This window comes from Cryptosporidium ubiquitum (genome assembly GCF_001865345.1).
Source record: "Cryptosporidium ubiquitum isolate 39726 chromosome Unknown contig_8, whole genome shotgun sequence".
Lineage (NCBI taxonomy): Eukaryota > Apicomplexa > Conoidasida > Eucoccidiorida > Cryptosporidiidae > Cryptosporidium > Cryptosporidium ubiquitum.
In genome coordinates this window covers 18,489-39,000 of record NW_021639831.1, presented here as the reverse complement: position 1 = coordinate 39,000, position 20,512 = coordinate 18,489, and the positions used below count along the sequence as shown (strand labels likewise).

The 20,512-nt window shown below is 28.5% G+C and overlaps 11 protein-coding genes across 11 annotated transcripts; 6 read left to right on the top strand and 5 right to left on the bottom strand.

Annotated features, from left to right (window-relative positions):
* Window positions 1-729: 729 nt before the first annotated feature.
* Window positions 730-2,424, bottom strand: cubi_01283 (protein with a SET domain within carboxy region; the record flags this gene model as incomplete). The annotated part of the gene is made up of 1 exon (XM_029018295.1): window positions 730-2,424. One exon carries the CDS (start codon window positions 2,422-2,424, stop codon window positions 730-732), a length of 1,695 nt encoding a protein of 564 aa, XP_028873288.1.
* Window positions 2,425-2,961: 537 nt separating this feature from the next.
* cubi_01282 (uncharacterized protein) lies at window positions 2,962-5,646 on the bottom strand (the record flags this gene model as incomplete). Its single annotated transcript, XM_029018294.1, has 1 exon — window positions 2,962-5,646. One exon carries the CDS (start codon window positions 5,644-5,646, stop codon window positions 2,962-2,964), a length of 2,685 nt encoding a protein of 894 aa, XP_028873287.1.
* Window positions 5,647-6,151: 505 nt separating this feature from the next.
* On the bottom strand, window positions 6,152-7,000 carry cubi_01281 (uncharacterized protein; the record flags this gene model as incomplete). Its single annotated transcript, XM_029018293.1, has 1 exon — window positions 6,152-7,000. One exon carries the CDS (start codon window positions 6,998-7,000, stop codon window positions 6,152-6,154), a length of 849 nt encoding a protein of 282 aa, XP_028873286.1.
* A 421-nt stretch (window positions 7,001-7,421) lies between these two features.
* cubi_01280 (protein with beta tubulin folding factor domain) lies at window positions 7,422-9,245 on the top strand (the record flags this gene model as incomplete). The annotated part of the gene is made up of 1 exon (XM_029018292.1): window positions 7,422-9,245. The coding sequence occupies one exon, from the start codon at window positions 7,422-7,424 to the stop codon at window positions 9,243-9,245; it is 1,824 nt and encodes a 607-aa protein (XP_028873285.1).
* Window positions 9,246-9,399: 154 nt separating this feature from the next.
* cubi_01279 (uncharacterized protein) lies at window positions 9,400-9,858 on the top strand (the record flags this gene model as incomplete). Its single annotated transcript, XM_029018291.1, has 1 exon — window positions 9,400-9,858. One exon carries the CDS (start codon window positions 9,400-9,402, stop codon window positions 9,856-9,858), a length of 459 nt encoding a protein of 152 aa, XP_028873284.1.
* A 604-nt stretch (window positions 9,859-10,462) lies between these two features.
* On the top strand, window positions 10,463-11,231 carry cubi_01278 (uncharacterized protein; the record flags this gene model as incomplete). Its single annotated transcript, XM_029018290.1, has 2 exons — window positions 10,463-10,593; window positions 10,667-11,231. 2 exons carry the CDS (start codon window positions 10,463-10,465, stop codon window positions 11,229-11,231), a joined length of 696 nt encoding a protein of 231 aa, XP_028873283.1.
* A 491-nt stretch (window positions 11,232-11,722) lies between these two features.
* Window positions 11,723-12,733, top strand: cubi_01277 (CCAAT-binding factor chain HAP5 like histone; the record flags this gene model as incomplete). Its single annotated transcript, XM_029018289.1, has 1 exon — window positions 11,723-12,733. One exon carries the CDS (start codon window positions 11,723-11,725, stop codon window positions 12,731-12,733), a length of 1,011 nt encoding a protein of 336 aa, XP_028873282.1.
* A 366-nt stretch (window positions 12,734-13,099) lies between these two features.
* cubi_01276 (lipase esterase) lies at window positions 13,100-14,666 on the top strand (the record flags this gene model as incomplete). Its single annotated transcript, XM_029018288.1, has 3 exons — window positions 13,100-13,167; window positions 13,229-14,496; window positions 14,566-14,666. The coding sequence occupies 3 exons, from the start codon at window positions 13,100-13,102 to the stop codon at window positions 14,664-14,666; spliced, it is 1,437 nt and encodes a 478-aa protein (XP_028873281.1).
* A 170-nt stretch (window positions 14,667-14,836) lies between these two features.
* Window positions 14,837-17,065, bottom strand: cubi_01275 (protein phosphatase 2A regulatory B subunit; the record flags this gene model as incomplete). Its single annotated transcript, XM_029018287.1, has 2 exons — window positions 14,837-16,916; window positions 17,058-17,065. 2 exons carry the CDS (start codon window positions 17,063-17,065, stop codon window positions 14,837-14,839), a joined length of 2,088 nt encoding a protein of 695 aa, XP_028873280.1.
* A 307-nt stretch (window positions 17,066-17,372) lies between these two features.
* Window positions 17,373-19,166, bottom strand: cubi_01274 (uncharacterized protein; the record flags this gene model as incomplete). The annotated part of the gene is made up of 1 exon (XM_029018286.1): window positions 17,373-19,166. The coding sequence occupies one exon, from the start codon at window positions 19,164-19,166 to the stop codon at window positions 17,373-17,375; it is 1,794 nt and encodes a 597-aa protein (XP_028873279.1).
* Window positions 19,167-19,363: 197 nt separating this feature from the next.
* On the top strand, window positions 19,364-20,197 carry cubi_01273 (30 kda splicing SPF tudor domain-containing protein; the record flags this gene model as incomplete). The annotated part of the gene is made up of 1 exon (XM_029018285.1): window positions 19,364-20,197. The coding sequence occupies one exon, from the start codon at window positions 19,364-19,366 to the stop codon at window positions 20,195-20,197; it is 834 nt and encodes a 277-aa protein (XP_028873278.1).
* Between the last annotated feature and the right edge of the window lie 315 nt (window positions 20,198-20,512).

The following is a 20,512-nucleotide window of genomic DNA, read 5'->3' as shown; positions in this document are numbered from 1 at the left end:
TTTTCAAATGATTAGGATTCCCATACAAGCTGATTCCATTAAGCAGAAATTAAATAAACCTCACAGATTTCAGTTGAATATTTTTTTGAATATTTTATATATTCAAAATATAACTTTTAGGCCTCAAACTTCAAGAACTGGCTTCTTTTCCATTGATTTTGGTTGAAAATTAATCAAGACTTTTAGATATGGATGATTCTTACCTTGACTTTAGTTACTTGTGTCTTTGGCGCAATTATGGTCTAATAAAAAATAATAATTTTCCAAATAATAGTAAGTAAAGACATCAAAGTTTATAAAACCCAGAAATCTTATTTTTTAAGATGAAGGCTTACAAATAATTATTAAAAGATTGCAATCTTTACCAATTTTTAATTTGAATTTTTAATTTAATTACCATTAATATTTGATACCAATTATTTAACCTTTCAGCCGGTCTCCCGCCAATGTAATAATTTAATTATTTTGTATTAATTAAATAATTACTGGCAGAAATAAATACCTGATTAATACAAATCTAATTTTCCCCCAAGAAGATAAAGATAACAATTATAGATAAGATATCTTTCTTTTTCTTTTTTTTTTTCTTTTAGGTGATTTAAATGACGTGATTCTTTAGAATTTTACCCAAATAATCAATAAATAAAATCGCGACTAATTTCTGATTCCCCTTACCTATATCTCTGCTTGAGCCTTGGTTACAAACTCCTATTTTTAAGTCAAAGAGATTTATGAATTTAGGAGCCAAGGATTGTGTAGGGTGGAAATAGGATTGTTATCTCCATAATCAAAAAGTAGTTCTTCCCCACACATAATATTTCTTTTAGAGACAAAGAATAGCCTTGGGGTGGTCCCTACAATCAAGACCTTTGTAATTATATTAGGGTTTTTCTTAGAATGATTAATTAGTCTTCCTGGCCCAAACTCCAAGTTTTCCTCGGTAGCATCAATGCAGTAATTCTTGTCATTATATTTGAAGTAATACATATAACATCCCTTGTTACTAAGGGCATACTTCTTTTCTAACTCTTTGGCTTCAGTGAGATGAGTAATTAGATTTCCTTTATATTCCAAGACAAAGTCATCCTTTCTAATAAAAGATCCAGCTATTACACACCTACCTTTAAAAGAATCTTTTTTAATTAAAGTGCATGAGTGAATTTCGTTGAGAATGCAGTATTTATAGATAATCTTCTTCCATTTTTCTGGATAATTATATATTGGAAGGCGGATAATTTTGTAATTTTTGTCTATGGTTGCTTCAATAATTGAAATTTCGTCGTTAACTCCAAAAGAGACTCTTCTGCTTGATCTTCTTGAAATTTGGTTCTCAATACTCGATTGGTCAATTTCTCTATTGAATAGAAGATTATTCTCAAAATCAGAATTTTCTTGAGACATTTTATTTTTTTGTTTCAAATCCAAATAATCAGAATCTTTAAAATATTCAATTCCGTTTTTTTCAAAATAAGGGATTTTTGTATTTAAATCTTGAATAAGTTTCTGACTCAGTTCCTGAAAAATGTCTTTACTTTTTTTTAGTTTGTAGCCACTTTTATCTTCACAAGGACCATTTTTGTCTGATCTTTTGTTTAAAGAGGAGCTTGGATTTTGTTCATTAAATCTAATCTCAACAGTACTTCTTTTCCTCTTTAGCATAGCTATGGGTATAGAAGAAAAGATTTCAATAATTCCAACATCTATTTCACCGTGAAATATCCGGACAATATTCCAGAAAATAGTTGGGCAGTATTGAGAAATTTTAACATCTGAAAAATAGGAAACAAACAACCTTTCAGATTTATGAAGATCCAACAAACGGTTCAGAGATTTTTTAATTGTGCTAAAGTGAAATACTTGAAAATGCTCAGCCTCCCATTTACCAGAGTATTCTGAAGGATATACAACAGTACAAGTAGATCCTTCTTGTAAAACTTCATCAATTAAAGCATAAAATGACTCCTCTGGATGGTTAGGAAAATTTGGTGTACTGGAGTGTGGCAAATCCTGACTTAAGTTTGTTTTAGAACATTCATTTTTTGTGTTTTCAAAACTTTGAGGAGCTTCACTTACTTGGCTTCTTTTTGTATCCATTAAATCTATATCAAATTTTCCCTTTTCCATAATTATCGAATTATTGAGTACTGAGTCCAGTCTTCTTTGCCCATAATGACTTGCATTTCTTATATATAATGCTCTTCCTTGCATCAGATTTTCTACCTCACTTAAAATGACTTTTGGAATCCCTAACTCTTTATCCCATCCTTCTTCTCGAAAGCCATCCTGCTCATATTTCCAGTACTTGCTTTTTGAATTTGAATTTTTTATAGGATATTCACTATCACTGTCGAAGGAAACTGTCCATCTAACCTTAAAAATTTTCTTATTTTCAATTATTTCTTGTAATTTTTTTTTTTCTTTCATAATTTCCTCATCAGAGAGCCCACTTCTTTTTTTTTGATTTCACATCACTAATATTAATTCTTTATTAAATTACCATTTGAAATCCTCTTATTTAGTTTATACTTTCTAGATTCTTATTTACTTTTCTGTTTTCTGCTACTCCTACCCCCCCTCCCCCCTTTTTCCCCTCTTATTAACTTGAATCATTATTTTTTTCTTCACTTTTTATTTCATCGTAACTTTAGTTATTTAAATAAAATTGATTATATTTTCTAATCAAACAGAGATTTTACGATCGAAATATTTTTAGTGATTTTCTCTAATTTCTTTTTTTTAAGTTAATCTTATTAATAAAAATATTGCATGTGCACCACGTATGGCGCCAATGTTACCTTAGTAAAATCAATAAAATAAATAGGTAGAAAAACAAAAAACAGAGTCTGGTTTAATATAATTATCAACTTAGATGATAGTGGTATATTAGATGCAAAATAATAGCAATAAAATCAGTAATAAATATTTGCAGACAAAAAAAGCACTATTTTTGTTATAATTTGCTCATTGAGTATTCTGCATTAAGGAGTGGTAAAACTCAGAAATGTTCTTGATAAAAACTTTTGAAAAATATTTGTTTTGTTCTCCGGAAATAATCATTTGAATGACATCATTTCCCGGAATTTTAATGGAATTTATTGCGTCAGTGTTTGGGCACTCTTCTAGTTCATCAAGTATTTCATCATTAGTAGGAAGAGAAAGGAAGAGCTCGTAATAATTGCAAGCTTCTTTGGCATTATCAAGCAGATGATAAGAAATCCCAAAAATCATGTAAATGTATTGAAGGAATGTGGGATCGAAGAAGGCATGATGAAAATATTTTTTGGAGGTGAATAATACAGATAAGCTGTCTATGGCATTTTGGTAATGTCCTCCCATTAGGTATGATAAAGCAAGATTTACAGAAATGATGAATGGCAGAGGATTAAAGGAAAAGAGGGATGAGTTGAAGTTCGGTGTTCCAGGATTTTTAAATAAGATTTGATCGAAAATGGACGTAGAAGGTGCATTATTTGTGTAGATGTTCTCCGATCCATCTTGATTTTGGCTACACAAACAATTAAATGCTTTCTGGAAGTATCCAATTGCAATGTCATACTTCTTTTCATAATATGCACAAATTCCCAGAGAATTATGAATGAAAGGAGTGTCTTTATTAATTTGAAGTCCTTTAGTAGCCCATCCTACACATTGATTCAGTAAATCTGAAATTCGAAGATCTTTCTCAAGTTGGACTCTTTGAAGCAGTAGAGAAGTAGCTGAAGATACCGACAAATTGGTTGATGGAAACAGTCTGATAATTCTTCTGAAAATGACCACAGCATCATCCCATTGCCCAAGAATAGAATAAATGTTCACCCAAAGATAGTAGGAAGGTAACATAATATAATTAAAGTTGATACTTCTTTTTAGAAAATACATGGAGGTTCTCAACAAGCTTCTAACAGTCTGTATTGAGCTTTCTGAACGCGAGTGAACTGTACCAATTGCAGATACAAACAGGAAAGAAGCTTTTACAAAAAAAAAGCTACTAACTAAGATGTTATTAGGAAAAAGCTTCTTGTACCAAGAATTGGTACTTGTTACTGCATTACTTTCATTCCCATAGTTTAAATCATTCCCAAGATTATTACCATTAAAGTTGATCCCACAACAAATGTCATCTGAATTCTTTCCAAAAAGTCTTGAATTGAATAGTTTAGTGGAAAACGTTAAACTTCCATCTTTGGAAGTCTTCTTAATAGTTTCTGAGCTTCCTCCATAATAGTCCAAAATCACAATAAAGCAATTCAATAAGGTAAGGTAGTCATTTAACTCCTTAGGGGTTGATGATTGGCAAATACTAATCTCTGTGTACAATTTACAAACAATACATAGACTAAACATGTTGATGAACTCACAAAGTGCTGGCGTTGAATAGTTAAAGGATTTATAACTATCATTAAAAATTGTTGGTAGTGGATCCCCATAATTGTAGTAGTGTTTTTCATCACCTTTTTCATCTTTCCTGAAAAGCTGCATCCAAATATTGCACCCAAGAATATAACCGCAGACCAAATTGCTTTGGCAAATAAATCTATATATATAAATAGTGGCTAGCCTAAGCCCAAATTCAGTCTTTGCCCCAATTGCAATATTATCTAAAATTCTCAAATCATCACGAATCATTTTATTGTCGGAAGTCTCAATATAATTATTTCTGAATGCAATCTTATCAGGGTTATCAACTGTAAGTCTGGATGCTACATTCATTGGAGATGTTGGAAGGAGCCGTTTTTCTTTTCTTCTGTTAGGAGAAAGAGATGGAGATGCTGATCTGAATACAGTAGTACCATTTTCTGAATTATTCTTTTCAACATTTTGAAAAGGATGAAGATAATTCCTCAGCCAAGCCTTGTCAATTTCCCCTATTGGAGATCCTATTATATTTGTTAGTAAAGTTTGTTTAGTGGAGTCAGAAGAGTATGGAAGTTGTAGTAAATAATCTAAAGCTTCCACTGCATGATGAGACTCATACAAAGCCGTTTCATATAACATAGTTGCGTATTCAATATTCCCAATGGAGGAAAATGAATCTGCTGCCAAAGTATGTATAGAGGAGGATATAAATGTATCGAAACTAGAAAGATCAATGCTCGATTCTATGAGAGATAGACATTCCTCATATCTGTGTACGGAGTATAGATATTGGGCCTCCAGTAAAAGTTTCCTGGAAAGTAGGGAGTTAGTTTCGATCTCCATGCTAATATCTTCTTCAACTCCATCTATCAATTTGGTCTGGTTAAAACCCTCAGAAAGCTCAATTGGTGATTGCCTTGTTTTGTTTTCAGAAAAACCTGAAATATTCTCATTATTCACGCTGCAATCCATTTTTTCTAAATCTTCTGGATTAATTCTTTTTAAAACAGATTCCACACAGACTTCTTTTCCATCTAACATATATAGGGCTGCCATTTCTAGTAAGTATTCGACCGACTTTGTTCCTCTAAGTTGGGGAATCTTTATTTCTTCGCCATTACAATCTATTAGATCAACCATTAAATTATTATTAAGAGAACTGCCATTTCTTGTGTCTTCTGACTCCTGAGCGGATGCTAAATCACACCAAAATATTGCTTGCTTATAATTTCCAGCCTCCTTGCAAATATCTATGTAGTCTTGCACACTCAATTCATCCATGTCTGACATTTTCTCCTGTTTATTCAACAAGGTTACGTCTTTGAAACAAATAGCCCATTTATTTACTATATTTTCTTAGATTATATTTCTTTTCTTTCCAAAAATTTTTCTTTATTGATTAGATAACCTCACTTTAGAAAAATAAATCCCAAATTTCTATGAGATTCAAAAATTTCCCGCCTGTTCATCTGGCTGGTAACTTGAATACAATGAAAGAAAAAGAAAATAAATGAAAACATTAATCCGAAGAGGTATTGACTTTAGTTTAAAAATTAGATTTAACTTAAGATATAAAACCCAAATATTATTCTTAAAAAGTAAAATTAATTATATAAATTGTGAAGCAATAATGCATGCATTTAAAACTACTAAACAAAGAATACAATATTTAATGAATATTCTATAAATATTACGAAAAATAACTAATAAAAAACACTTCCATTCTTGTGCTTCCATTCCGAATAAATCCGTTAAACAATGATACATACGAATATTCGAAAAAAAAACAAATACACTAATCAATTTCCTGTTCAATATTGCTGTAGTGATCAAAATAGTCTATACAACCATATTCTTTATCTGTATTATTCTTGGCAACATTTAAATTCTCTTTGGAGTATGGGATTTCTTCTGAGTGGAATAATGAATTCCAATGCTTTCTGAGCCAGAGAAGATACCAATAGCAGTGAGCAAATATAGTAAGTGACGTGGGTATCCAGATTTGCGTAACTTGCCTATTATTAGTTGGAAGGAATAATAATGAGTAACCTGATATATGATACGCAATTCTAAAAATGAAAAATGTGATAAAAAACATCTTTTGCGAAAATTTCCTGTTATTTTGCGGAAAAATAACATAAATTGATATAAAATATGTTGGAATTTCTTCAGGGGCAGCAATGAGAAATATATTATAAGACTTCCAGCGCATTATATATAAGGTTAAAATAATGTAAGCAGTATGATGGAACCAGCCATTTAGAATGAACATTTGCTTTCTGAAATACAGAACTCCAAAAATAAGGTCGAATATAAGTGATGATAAGAATATATTTAATACTAGTTTGTAATATCCATAAGAATTATAATCGAGCCATTTTGCCATGTCCATCCCAAATTGGAAATATTTAAGCCAGAGATCAATTACAATAGGCCAACATATGAAAGAGATTATGGCGGAAGAAATATACTGGAAAAGGCATCTCATTTTATTTTGATCTGTATTGAGTTTATTTACCAAATAGTACCAAAATAATATAAGGAAAATACTCGATAAAGTAAACATAATTCCATTGGTTTTCCAGAATTCCAGCGTAAACGGAAATAATAAAGCCGTTAGAATTCTAGTAACTGAAGAATACATTTTGTTTAAAACTAATTTATTGTGTTAATTAATTTCTCCAACTCTTTCAAGGTATTAATAAATCAATGTTTCAAAACTTAGGTAAAAAGAGCTTCCTTAATATTTTCATAAGTTAATTGTGTTTATATTTAATTTCCAACTGATTTAAAAAAAAAAAATTTGCAAAATAGATTTTTTCTTTCTTTTTCTTTTTTTTTTAAGGTGCGATCTGAAATTACTTAAAAACACATTAACCGGGTTTGGCGGGTTTTTTAAAAATGAAAGGAGGGTCAATAGTAACTATAAATTATAATAAAAATAATACATATAAGAATTGAATAGTAATTGCGTGGGAAAAGGATAGAAATAAAATATTTGCAGGAAATCCTGCATATTAAAGTTTGTGTATATTTGGTGTGACTGAGTGGGAATTTTTGCATCAATGAACTTTATATTACTCCCGAATTTTGAAATAGTGTCTCAATTATATGTGGGGTTGGAATTTAGTGAGGCAAAATTTTGGGACGAAGAAATTTTGTTTCTTTATATATCCTTACTAAGAGAGTTCATTGGATCATCAAGGTTTCTGAACTATTTTCAATGGAGAGACTTCATTTTTGGCCAAGAATATATACTTGGAAAAAAGTGCCTTTTTAGATTAGATAGTTCAAATGTACTTCTGAAAAAGGCGAGTAACGTAAGTGTTGCTTTCTGGACTTTGAAGAAGAAATTATTGGGACAATTTGAAGTGGAGAAGTTATATCTCTTTACTTCAGATAGTTTGAAATTTTACTGGATGCGCCTGTCAAGCATAGTATTTCTGAAAGATTTTGAACTCTCTATGAGAATGAGTGAAGTTTTAAATGGAGGAGAAATAGACTCAATTTGCCAATGGATTGATGGGGACAGTTTCATAGATATTTATGAGAAGTGTCAGAGAGGTCAGTTTAGAGAATACAGAATGGCAGAAAATATTAGTATATGTTTTGAAATGATATCTCTCTTTATTTTAACTCAATTTATATTTTCTAATCAATCTACACAGAAGGTTGAGATGTCTTCAAGTTTATATTCTAAAGAGAGCTATATTACAATTGCAAAATTTTTCCAGAGGAACTCAGCCACTTTTATAAAGATTTTATCATTATTCACAAAGGAAGAAAAAGAATCTAAATACAACTCAGTGAATGTTCCGGCTTCATTTGAAATGTTTTTTGATAAGGTGTTCACTTATGACTGTGATAAAGAGCAGGATGAACATGAAAATATGAATTTTGACTTTAATGCAATTAAATTGGAGAAAAATTCTGCTTATAAAAATCATAAGTCTGTTGATCAAAAGAAAATGAAGGGAAATAGTATAGCAATTTCCGAATTCACAATAAATGCATTTAATTATCATATTGTTACAGACAGTTCAGGAGAAATACAATTATGTATTTTACTAAATAATACTTGGACAATAATTAATCATGGTGTTCTGGATGATTACTATTTAGTAAATAATGTTCATGGAGGGAATGATTCTGAAAGAATTTCTTATTTTCTCTCAAATAAAGTCGTACATTCTGTCAATTTTGATCAGAGAGAATTGGTGCATAACTTGAATGAAGTGAAAGGTGAAATTTTTGAAATAGTTTCAGAAAAAGAAGAAATAATAGATTTTGAAGCAAGAAATATAATAATTTCAAACTCAAGTAATTTGGAAATATATATTACCAGGTCTGTTGAGTACCTATTTATCCGAGACTGCAACCAATGTAATATTTATTGTTTAGATTTGATTGCAAACATTCAAATCGAGAATTGCAAGAACTCTTTTATACATACTGATTGTATGTTTGCAACATTGATTAACTGTGATAAAATAAGTATTTTTCTCCACTCCCAGTTCTCCCCTATACTTAAGAGCTCAGATAATATTGTAATTGGACCATACAATATACACTGTTTAAATAGAAAGACATCTTACATAATTTCTTACGAAAATAATTTACTGACACAAAATTGGAGGTTTCCGATAAGTTTTCTCTCCAACTTTAACATAATTAAACCAGAAAAGCTCTTTATGGTGGAATTATTAGACACAAAACATGACATTAATACTGAGGGTGGCGAATTGTCTAAATTCCCACTTCCTTCAGATTATTATGAGAATTTTACAAACAGACTACAGATTCTGGAACTCGTTCGAAACCTTGACTACTCATCTCAAGAGGAAGTTCTTAATCAGTTTGTTTCTTGGATTGATGACAACAAACCTTAAATTATATAGCCACAACTTTGGCGCCAAACCCAATTAACATAGATATTAAAGGTATATATCTATTGATAATTTATAATCGGTTGCTTATTTTAAAAGTTGAATAAATTTATTCTATCAGTTGACTTATGAGATAATCTTTGAAATTCAGTGAGCTATGCAAGAACAGCAAGAACCGGAAATAAAGTTCCCTAACCATATAGTTGAGCTTGCATTACAAGAACAAGAAATAAAGGACCGAATCTGGGTTTTAATTACTGGGGGTGATAAAAGTAAGACTATTTCCTTTAAAGAAATGAAGGAACTTAGTGAGATTTTATGTCTTAATTTGTGCGAAGAAGAGATAAACTCTGCGTTATTTTGGGGGAAATATGGCAATAGTGAAAATTTTAAAAAAATTCAAAATGCTTGGCTTCAAGTCCAAACAAACTCATCTAATTCACAGGAAGATGATGACGACTCCAAAGTAGAGTCAGATTCAACGAATTCATATAGTAAAGAGTCTCTAAAAAATATCGAGTTAAGTTACACGGATTTCTGTGATATTTTTGAAAGAAATGAAAGGAGTTGTAAACGTAGATTAACAAAGAAAATTGATTTGAGGAATGTAAAATAGTTGAACTTATACTTATAGATTGTTTATATACCTTCCGAATTATTAATAATTAGAATATATATAGTATACCTGCTATACATGTAATAATTTCTTATATATTGCTAAATATTCCCTAAACTTTGCTTCTTACCTGCTCCTCGTTTGTTTTCTTTATTTTCAAGTTATAAATGTTTCTAATTATGCATGCTATTGAATTAGACATGAGCTTTTTCGGCGCCCAAAGTATTCCCCTCATAGTTTTTGTAATATTTTTATGTGAGGACAAAGTCGAAAAAGGATTAAATTGTGAATAAAATTAAGCTGAGAAATTCTTTGTTTAAAATTATTTCTTATCAAATTTGACACTAATTAGTTCAGTCGAAGTCTCGCTTGGATTGACATTAAATCATTCGAGACTCGACAGACTGATAAAGAGGATTTGATTAACTCAAGTTTCAGTAGCAAGTTCAGATAATAATAGGAAAATTAATAGGATTACAAAAATTTGCGGAAAATTATCTTCTGAAAGTTTCTATATTTAATATTTGAAATTAGCAAGTCTGAAGGGCAATTTTCTCAAAAATTTTTTTGATTATATAAAACATGAGTTCAAAGGATGAGCATTATGACTATCTATACAAAAGTAAGTTTAAATTTCCGAAAAATTTCTGTAAAATCACTAATACCATTTAATTTATTGTTATCAGTTGTTCTAATTGGTGATTCGGGAGTGGGAAAATCTAATTTACTTTCAAGGTATGTTATTTTTATTACGATAACAATATAGTAATAAATCTTAATATTCGTATTTTCTACATAGGTTTACTAGAGATGAGTTTAATTTAGAATCAAAATCCACAATTGGCGTGGAATTTGCTACAAAAAGCATAATTACTGAAGGAAAAGTTATTAAGGCTCAAATATGGGATACAGCTGGGCAAGAAAGATACAGAGCAATAACATCTGCATACTATAGAGGAGCAGTAGGGGCATTACTAGTCTATGATATTTCAAAAAGATCATCTTTCGAGAATGTTGAAAGGTGGCTTAAGGAATTAAGAGATCATGCTGATCCTAACATTGTTGTTTTACTCGTTGGTAACAAATCAGATCTAAGGAATCTTAGAACAGTAACTCAAGAAGAAGCCTGTGCTTTTTCAGAAAGAGAAGGTATGGCATGTATGGAGGCCTCCGCCCTAAACTCATCAAATGTAGATGAAGCATTTCACCGTATTCTATCTGAAATTTATACATTAAGGAGCGAAAGACAGCTCACTGCAAACCAACATGACTTGAACAGAGCAACCCTTCCTTTAGGTACCCAAGGAGTACGTGTAGACCCAATAAAAGTTGATCTGAACTCTAAAGGAAGCAAAAAAAGATCCTGCTGCTAGGTTTTGTTTAGAATATTCTTGTATAAACTTATTTTACACGTTTTTTTCTCATTTTTTTTGTTATTAATTTCCCGCCAGGTGGCTTTTTTGACCATTTAACTGCTTGTAGTTATTCCTTGTTTATGAATTTAAATGGGAAAATAAAAATCGCATTGGCGCCAAAATTGAGCATTGGAGAATTTATGTCAGTGTAGGTAAAAGTGAGCTATAAGATCTCTATAGAAATAAACCAAGACCATCTCTATTTCTTTAGACAGCTATTTTTGAATCTGGTTCTTGTAATATTATTAAACAGGCCTCTTTACTTATATTGAATTCTGAATTTTGGAACATAAAATTATATAACTTTATACAAAATTAAAATAATTATTAAACCAAACAAACAACTGCAAAATAATACTATTCCACTTGAACAAATTTCAAGATTTTGATTTATTGATTTATATATATGTAAAAATATCTTCATGAACTTTCCGGAAAATCAAAGTATAATGGAATACGTAGCCCAAACTCATAGTGAAATGATTGAATATAATGTTGACAGTATGTTAAGTATACAAAGTGAACTTCAGAATAATGAAATATCAGCAATTAACCAAGATTATTTGAACAAAGATTATATAAAAGGTCCAAAAAAATCTTTTAGTGATATTTCAACTTTGGAATTTAATGGCTCGTCTCATCTTAACCAAGCATCACTTTCCTCATTTGCTTTAAATTCTACATCATTCATAGGACCTTCATCTGTATCAGCATCTTCTAGTTGTAATTCTGTGGTTTCATCATCCTCTCTGGTGAGTAATTCAAGTATATGCTCAAGAGAAGGTATTAATATAGTTTCAAAAAATTATATAACACAAGAACAACAATCTAATATACCAGTGTTTGATAAAGATGAGCTAAAAATTTTGAGTAGGTGCCTTCCTCATACAAAAATCAAGAAAATAATTAAATGCTCTGGAGCTGTAAATCATATGATTGGAAGTGAAGTTCCTGCACTTTTAGCAATTGCTTGTGAACTTTTCGTTAGAGACTTGACAAGTTTTTCATGGAACTTTACTAAGAGAGCTAAAAGAAGAACAGTTCAAGTTCAAGATATTAAGTCTGTTTCTAGTAAAGATTTCAGATTAAGGAGACTATTATATGCCAGTAAAAGCCAATTAAGAAATATTTTGTCTGAAAACGAATCATTGGAACAAAATAAAAATCCCATATTAGATTATTACAGGAAAGGAGAAGTTCAATATCAAGGGATGCAAATGCCAATTCCTAATATCCAATCGGCACAAATATATCCAAAATATTTTAAAAAACCACAAAATAATCAGGAAAATATAAGTAAGCAAGGAATAAATAGATACGTCAACCACTATCACAATGTAAATCAAGAATTACAGAAATCTTATATGCTTTCTCCTAATCAACACATCCAACACAGTATTAATCAATTTAATGGGAATAATATCAATTATTATAACAGTTATAATGAAGACAAATTTTAACATAATTTATCATCATGCTTAGATCTTTAATCTGTAAAGACATTTATATTGCTATTATTGAACTATTACTAAACATATAATTATTCAAATATTTATGCAATAATGATTTTAAACTTTTATAAATTTATTTTTGTTTTTAATATTCTTTCTCAAATTTATAATTTTTTTTTTTGAATTTTTGGCCACTTAACACGTAATAGCAATTAGAATAAATATACATGCAAAAGACTTCCCCACATGACACGTGCCAATTTAGAAAGTATTATGTAAATTCTTTCAATGCAATAAAATGAAAAAGAGTAATAATATATTATTTTTTAATTAATTTTTTAGTAATATTTTGTTAATTTTTAATAGTTTAGGAAAATGACTCAAATTAATATAACAAGAGTTTTAAAAGGAAAATACACCATTATGATTGTGTTAATAATAGGGTAAGTAATTGAATTGGGATTATTCAAAAACATATAAAAAATCATTTAAAATAATTTTTAGAATAATTTTGTACAACATAATGAATGATGAAAATTTAACATTTACAGAAAACATTATTGGAAGGATGATTTATACATATTCACTATTTAGAAATGTAGTTTCACTGACTAACTATGAAGAAATAGAAAAGTTCAGAAGCAATGATTGTTCTATTTACAAAAATTTGATCTTTGGCTTTTCAAATAAGAATGAATTGGGTATTATAGTAGAACATAGCATTGGGTATGGAGAAAATCAAGAGTGGAGTATTTTAGATGAGTATGAATCCTTAGAAATTGAAAATATTATGGGAAATAGGCATTGGATTGAGATTGACGAATCTGGTGAATTAACTGATGGAATTTCAATGGATATGAATAGAGAGCTACATAAAGATGAAGTTGTTGTAAATTTTATAGTTAGTAAAAAATTATTAGAGAACAATAATAAATTAAAACAAAATCTAATTCGACCAGTAAAGTGTTCTACAAAAAAATTATGTTCAAATTTATATTTTGATGAGTCAAAAGTCAAGGTTGTTTATGAAAATGATAATATTTCAACTATTAATAAAGATGATAAAGCAGAATCTCCAGGGATTGTTATATATGTTCACGGAGGAGGATTTGTATTTGGTGATATGAATACATATGAGAAGGTATTACAAAAACATGCAATTCAATTGGGAAAATTAAATAAACCAAGCATTATTGTTTATATTGGGTATAGAAAATCACCAAAATGGAAGTATCCAATCCCATTGGAAGATGTTATTGCATCAATTTCATGGATACATAGTAATGCAGAAAGATTAGGTCTAAATCCAAATAAGCTTGTTGTATTAGGAGATTCAGCAGGAGGTAGTTTAGCTACATCCTCAATTGCATCATGTTTGAGTATTAAAGATCAAAGTAAAAGACGTAATAATAATGTATTATCAAAAAGATTTCACAATTACTGTAAATGGGTTGACCATGTTAAATTCTTAGGATTAATTTATCCTGCATTGTGCCAAAAATGCGTCACAAATTCTAAATTAAAAAACTATAAATTTGGATTCTTAACTTTGAGTTCATTATTATGGTTTGAAAAACAATATCAATCTAAGTATATAGAGAGTTATTTTGATTGGAGATCACAACCTTTATTAGCCCCTGCAAATATTCTTAGAAAGTTTCCAAAAACAAGTATTGTATTGATGAAAAGTGATATACTTTATGATGAGGGAAGATTAATGTATGAAACTTTATTGAAATTGAAAGTAAATGCAAAATTGAGAATTTTTTCAGGTAAGTTACGAACAATTTTTAATAATTGAAAAAAATGTACATATTTCAATTTTTTGGTTATTTGTTTAGGTTTCCATGGTATATATGGAAGTAGTTGGTCATCTGGCGGTAGTAATGCATTGGAATTTATTAATAGTGAGATCTCTGAAATAATGAATCAAAATAATTAAAATGAAGTTGAGAGTTTCTTTCATTTATTTAAAAAAAAAATTATATGTTTTCTTGTTTAAATCTAATATTACCCGAGGATAAATATTCTAAATAATATTAATAAATAAAAAATAATTATCATAATAAATTTAATAGTAGTTCTAAAAAATATTAACAGTAATATTTCGGATTAATCCATACTTTCTGCAAGCTCAATAATGTACTTCCAATATTCTTCCCTTTCTTTTTTTTGAATCTCAACATTAGCACTATCGTCATTAAATTGTTCAATAATTTGTGAAAATAATTCAGGGTCTGTATCTGATAGAACTTTATTAACAACAAATGATAACCCATGTACAGTTGGATTCCAATGTAATTTTTTGCCATTACATGATAATGCTTTAATAAGTACAGGATATATTTCATATTTATATTCATTAATAAGGTTAACAATGATATCATTATTCCAAAGATACAATACTCTCTCAGCAACATGGAAATGTGGACTTTGAATACAACTTGCAAGCCTTTCAAAAATTGGGATTAGAATTGGTTCAATATAATTTGTAGGAGTAATTTCAAGAAGTTCTTCAAGTTCATTTAGAAATAGAATTTGTTTGGATGAATTAGTAATTGGCCAATATTTAAGTACACCTTCTATAATAGGTACAGAGAGTTTGGTATCTTTCTCAATATATTGTATTAAGCAGTAGATCAATTGTTGATGGAAAGATGAAATATATTTTGCTTTATGTAATGGAATAAGTGCAGTTTCAAGAAATATTTTATGTTCTTCTTTAAGAGGAATTGTAAAACCATTAACAATAGAGACAAAAATTTCGAGTAATTCAGCAATTCCATTGTAAGGTTCACCATCAATGATAACTCTTAAGAAGATGTGTTTCATAGATTTTCTAATACAACTTCTTCTTGGCATGATTTTACCATAAATTCTATGTAGAATCGTTTTAAGATAATCTCTTTCTCTGGGATCAAAACTTTGGAATAAATCAATGAGTTTAAGGATAAAAGTATTATCAATGTATTTTTTTGCAACTTTTGTACTAAATTGGGGGCTAATAACAAATCTGAGAAAAAACTCATAAATAACAAGCAAGTGTGGCCAACTAGGTTCTAAAAGTTGTTCATCATCTTTGGATTCCGAGATAGAATTACCAACAGAACCATTTAAAGATGATCCATTATTAGTAGAATTATTAGATGAATGAATACTTATATTACTTGTATTACCAGAAGCATTGTTAGATTGCAAGAAAGAATTTCCTGTGTTAAGGTTAGCATGGCACTGATTGAATGGCCTAAATATGTTACTTGTGATCATTAAGAGTACATCAGGTATTATTTCTTCTTGAAAAATTTGATCATTATTATTAATATATTCAACAAGCTCCAATAAGGTTTCTCTTTTTTTTTCTTTAAGATTTGAATAAGAATTATTTGTAAAGTTGAATGTAATGCAACATGCAATAAGTTTTTTCTTAATAAGCAATAAAATATCATCAGGGGACTTAATATTTTGTAATAAAGGAAGCGCAGAAAACGGATCATCAGTAAGAGAAATACCATGGCTTGTTTCAATTAATCCAGTAGGTAATAAAAGATTTGAATTACTTAAATAGTTTGATTCAATATCAGAATGATTTCCAAAATCGCTATTTATATCAGCAACTTCTTGATTAAATTTTTTGTTGGTATTAGATTCTTCATCTGAAGACCTATTGCTTTCATCCTCATGATCTATGCAAAAAGCTTGAAGAAATGCAAATTTTTCATTTTTGATAAACTCTATTGGAGGAAAAGAAATATTGACATCAAAATTTACTGATTCTGATTTGTTTATCTCAAAATTTCGAGAAGAGTTGTTGTATTTACTATTTGAAGACACTTTTAGTTTTAAATGGTCGTCTAAATCAGTATTTAAGAATGTATTTACATTTGATGAGGAGCAGTTAGTGATTAAATGAGAATCAGTGGTAGGAGATGATTTAACTTGAGTTTCGTCATTTTTTGATAAGTTGAGATCATCATAGGTATTGTTTGAACCAGTATTTTGTGTAGAAGAGGATGACGTATTAGAAGTATTTGATTGCTTAATATTTTTTACATTTTTTGAATCTTGTTTATTTTTTGCACCTTGTGAATTATTAGAGTTATTATCATTATCATTAATATTATTATTATCAGTGGAATTTTGACTATTAGAAGTTTCTGAACTTGAAACCCTTCTACGTAATGACTGGAAAACTCTAAAGTAAATTATTAGAACAATTTGTAAATGAAATAATAATACATTAACGCACAATTGATTATGGGTAGGAATAGTTAATTTATTTATAGTATATAAATAATACGTAATGTATTTTTTGAAAGAAATAGTCGATACTTACCTGTTCATTAAATAAACATAATAACACTATAATAGCAGTCCGAGATTAAAGAGCATTATAAAAATTTGTGAATATAATGAATAAAATTAACTGATTAATTCAAAATATTCGGATTTTTGTTAATTTGTGATTTTTTATTATAAATAGTAATTTCTTTTGTTTTAATTCGCCTAAATGAAAAAAAAGAAATTCATGTGAAAAAATGGATTTAAGCGCCAAAACTAATATAAGAAAGCAGGTTGAAAACTTAGAATCCCGGAAAATTAAAAATAAAATTTTACATGTAAAAAATAAATACCTATAGGAAAATAGTACCTAATCGTCTTCAATGTGGAAAGTTCTCGAAATATTAGAGGGATCATAAATAAATTTCATGCGTTCATTATAGATATGTACAATGAAAGGTGCGATTGAGCAAATAATTAGATGCCAGAATAAATCTTGAAAATTAGTTTCAATAGTTTGAATGTCATTAGAAGCATTTGATAATGAGAAAGTTTCCGTATTTTTTGGGTTATCATTAATAATTTCGTCCCATTCTTGCTTGAACTCAGAAAAAAAGAGATTTTTGATGTTGTTTTTGAAAACTAATTCATTAATAAAATTGTAAACATACTTGATAGTTTCTACTTCATTTTTTGATTTATTGGACTTGAATTCAGAGATTGGAATAGGAAGAAGTTGAAAGGAAGGGAAAAACATAGTGTTTATAATATTTTCTAGTTTATTAAAAATAAAATTTTGGAATTGGGAAATGATTCTTGAATTGATAACCAAGTTAAAATTAGTTATGAATAAAAGTGTGTTGGGATAGTTATTATTAAAAATGTTAGTATTTGAATCAAATTTAAAACATTTGTTTGATAGATCTTGTATATCTTCAAAGTAATTATTACTGTTTTTAGGTTCAAACTCAAGGCGAAGTTTAAGAAAAGAGTAATCAAGATTTGAAATATAGAATGAGTCAGGCCTATCAAAAATGACAAAGAGCCAGTTATTTGTTTGAATCTCAATCGGGTTATTTCTTAATTTGTTTATTAGTTTAATAATATCAAAATGGCAATTTTTATTAATATCACTAGTTAAAATATATGGAAGAAGGTGATTAATGTAAATATATCCAGGATTTAGCTCGAAACATGAATTCAAAATATTATCCCTTATGATTTCTAATTTATGAGCATTTATAATAAACAAATCGTCAAAAATAATAATATTATCATTCAGGTGAGATTTAGACCATTCAATAATTTTTTGGTTTTTAATATCCAAATTTTTTTCAGAATATCTCAAAATAACTTTGATTTTTTCAATTTCTAAAAATCCGTTATTATTAAAGTAATTTATTAAATTAAATATTTCTTCTTGAATAAAAATCTCAGGAATATAAGTTTTATTTTCATAAATAAATCCTTTAATCCAGTTCTTTTCAATCAAATTTTTGGTTGTTTGTATTATTACTGAGATATTTTGAATCTTAATATCTATAATTTGATCTAGATATAAAGGTTTTTTAGCTACCAAAAGTGTACCTTTGATAATATATTCAATAATTCTGTAATATGTGTCCGAAATGATCAAAGGATTATTGTTTGATTCAAAAACTATTGTACCTTTAATCTCAGAATCTTTAATATTAGTTCTTTTTTTAATTTCTTCTTTAATAAAATCAATAGAAAGATCGGTTTTTTGTGAAAATTTCATTAGTCCCATTATATGTAAGTCCTGTAATTCTTGATTTAAATTATAAAAAATATCATCAATATATTTTCTAGTCATTATATCATTCTTGTAGAAAATATAGTTATTATCATTTTCCATACCTTTTGTTAGTTTGAGTATTATTTCCACAGAAATTTTCATAGTCTTAGAAATATCATTAATTGAAATTCTTCCTTGTTTCTCCAATAAATTATGAATCTCGTCATACAAATATTTATGTGTGTAAAAAGTTTCCCCATCCAAGCTAGTTATTAAATTCAAGCCTTTCTTCTTTATCAACTTGTATAAAATCTCAATGCATGTTCTCTCATTTATTATATTTTTATTTATTTCTTGGTTTTGTACTCTTTCTAACTCTTTAAATAGGTCATTAAGTTCTTCATCCATTTTTTCCCTTTTTACAATTTATTATAGTGATAAAAAAAACTTATTATAATTAATTTCCCACTTTATTTACTAAAATTATTTATGGAGAAAAAGAATCGTTTAAATATTTCTTCTTTGTGTTAATTTTTCATTATTTCATTCATTTTTTTCCCACTAATTATTTTTTAAAGTGGCGGGGTGACACGTGCAATTGGTTAATGGAGATTTTTCAAGAAACATATGAGCAATTATTAAGAAGATTAAATGATAACCGTGAACAACTAAGAAAAATAGATGAAAAGCTTTTGGAACTGAAAGCTGATGATCCAAATTATGATATTTTTAAAGAAGTCAGAGGCGATTTAATTGAAGTTATACAGCTTGTCGAAGAATTGATTGAAAATAAAAAGAAAAATGGTGATAACAGTTTTGAGGATGTGAATATTGGAAGGATAGTCGAAGTTTTTTATAAAGGAAATAAAAGATTTGGTAGAATTAAATCAAGAGACCCTATTTTAACTTCTGATTCGAATACCAATAGTTATTTAATTTCATTATTTGGCAAAAATTCAGAAACTATTAGTTTTCAGTTTCAGGAATTAAAGCTTTTAACACAATTTAAGGGTTTATCTGTGGGAGAAAAAGTTCAAGTTTTGTATGAAGAGGATGGTAATTGGTATAATTCTGTTATTATTGGTTTGAATCAAAACGGTTATATTATTAAATATTTGGATTATGATCAAGAAGAGGCTGTTACATATGATAAAGTTAGAATAATTAACAAAAGTGTTATAAATAATGCAAATTATGGCAAAAATAGTCAGCAATTAAATTCAACATCAATCATTACTACTCCTGGTGGTTACAAAATACCTGAAAATCTCTTAATTAAATCCTATGATTCAGAAAAGACTAAGCTTGAAAAGAAGAAAAAAGTCTCAGTTATTAAAAAACAACAAAAGAATGAAATTATTGAAACCCAAGCCAAACAGAAACAACTTTCTTGGAAGAACCATATCAGTAAATTTCAAAAGAATAGTCAAATGATATAGATTAATAGTTTTTTCTCTGTTTTTTTCTCTTCTTTTTCTATGAATTCTTTTCATAAATGAATCTTTATTGTAAGCCGAGCGATTAAGACAATCTAGAGATCTGTACTTAGTAGTACCAGACTACTCAATTTTAAATGAGTATAAGGAAAAACAAGTAATATAAAGATAATTATTAAGGTGAAATATTATCTGAATTCCAAACGAAAAAACATAAACTGTAACTAACAGAATATAGGGAAAACAAAACAAATTTAAACTTAATATCATAATTTCCTAGTGGAAAAATGCTTTAAATGACCTTGTTTACTAGTTAAG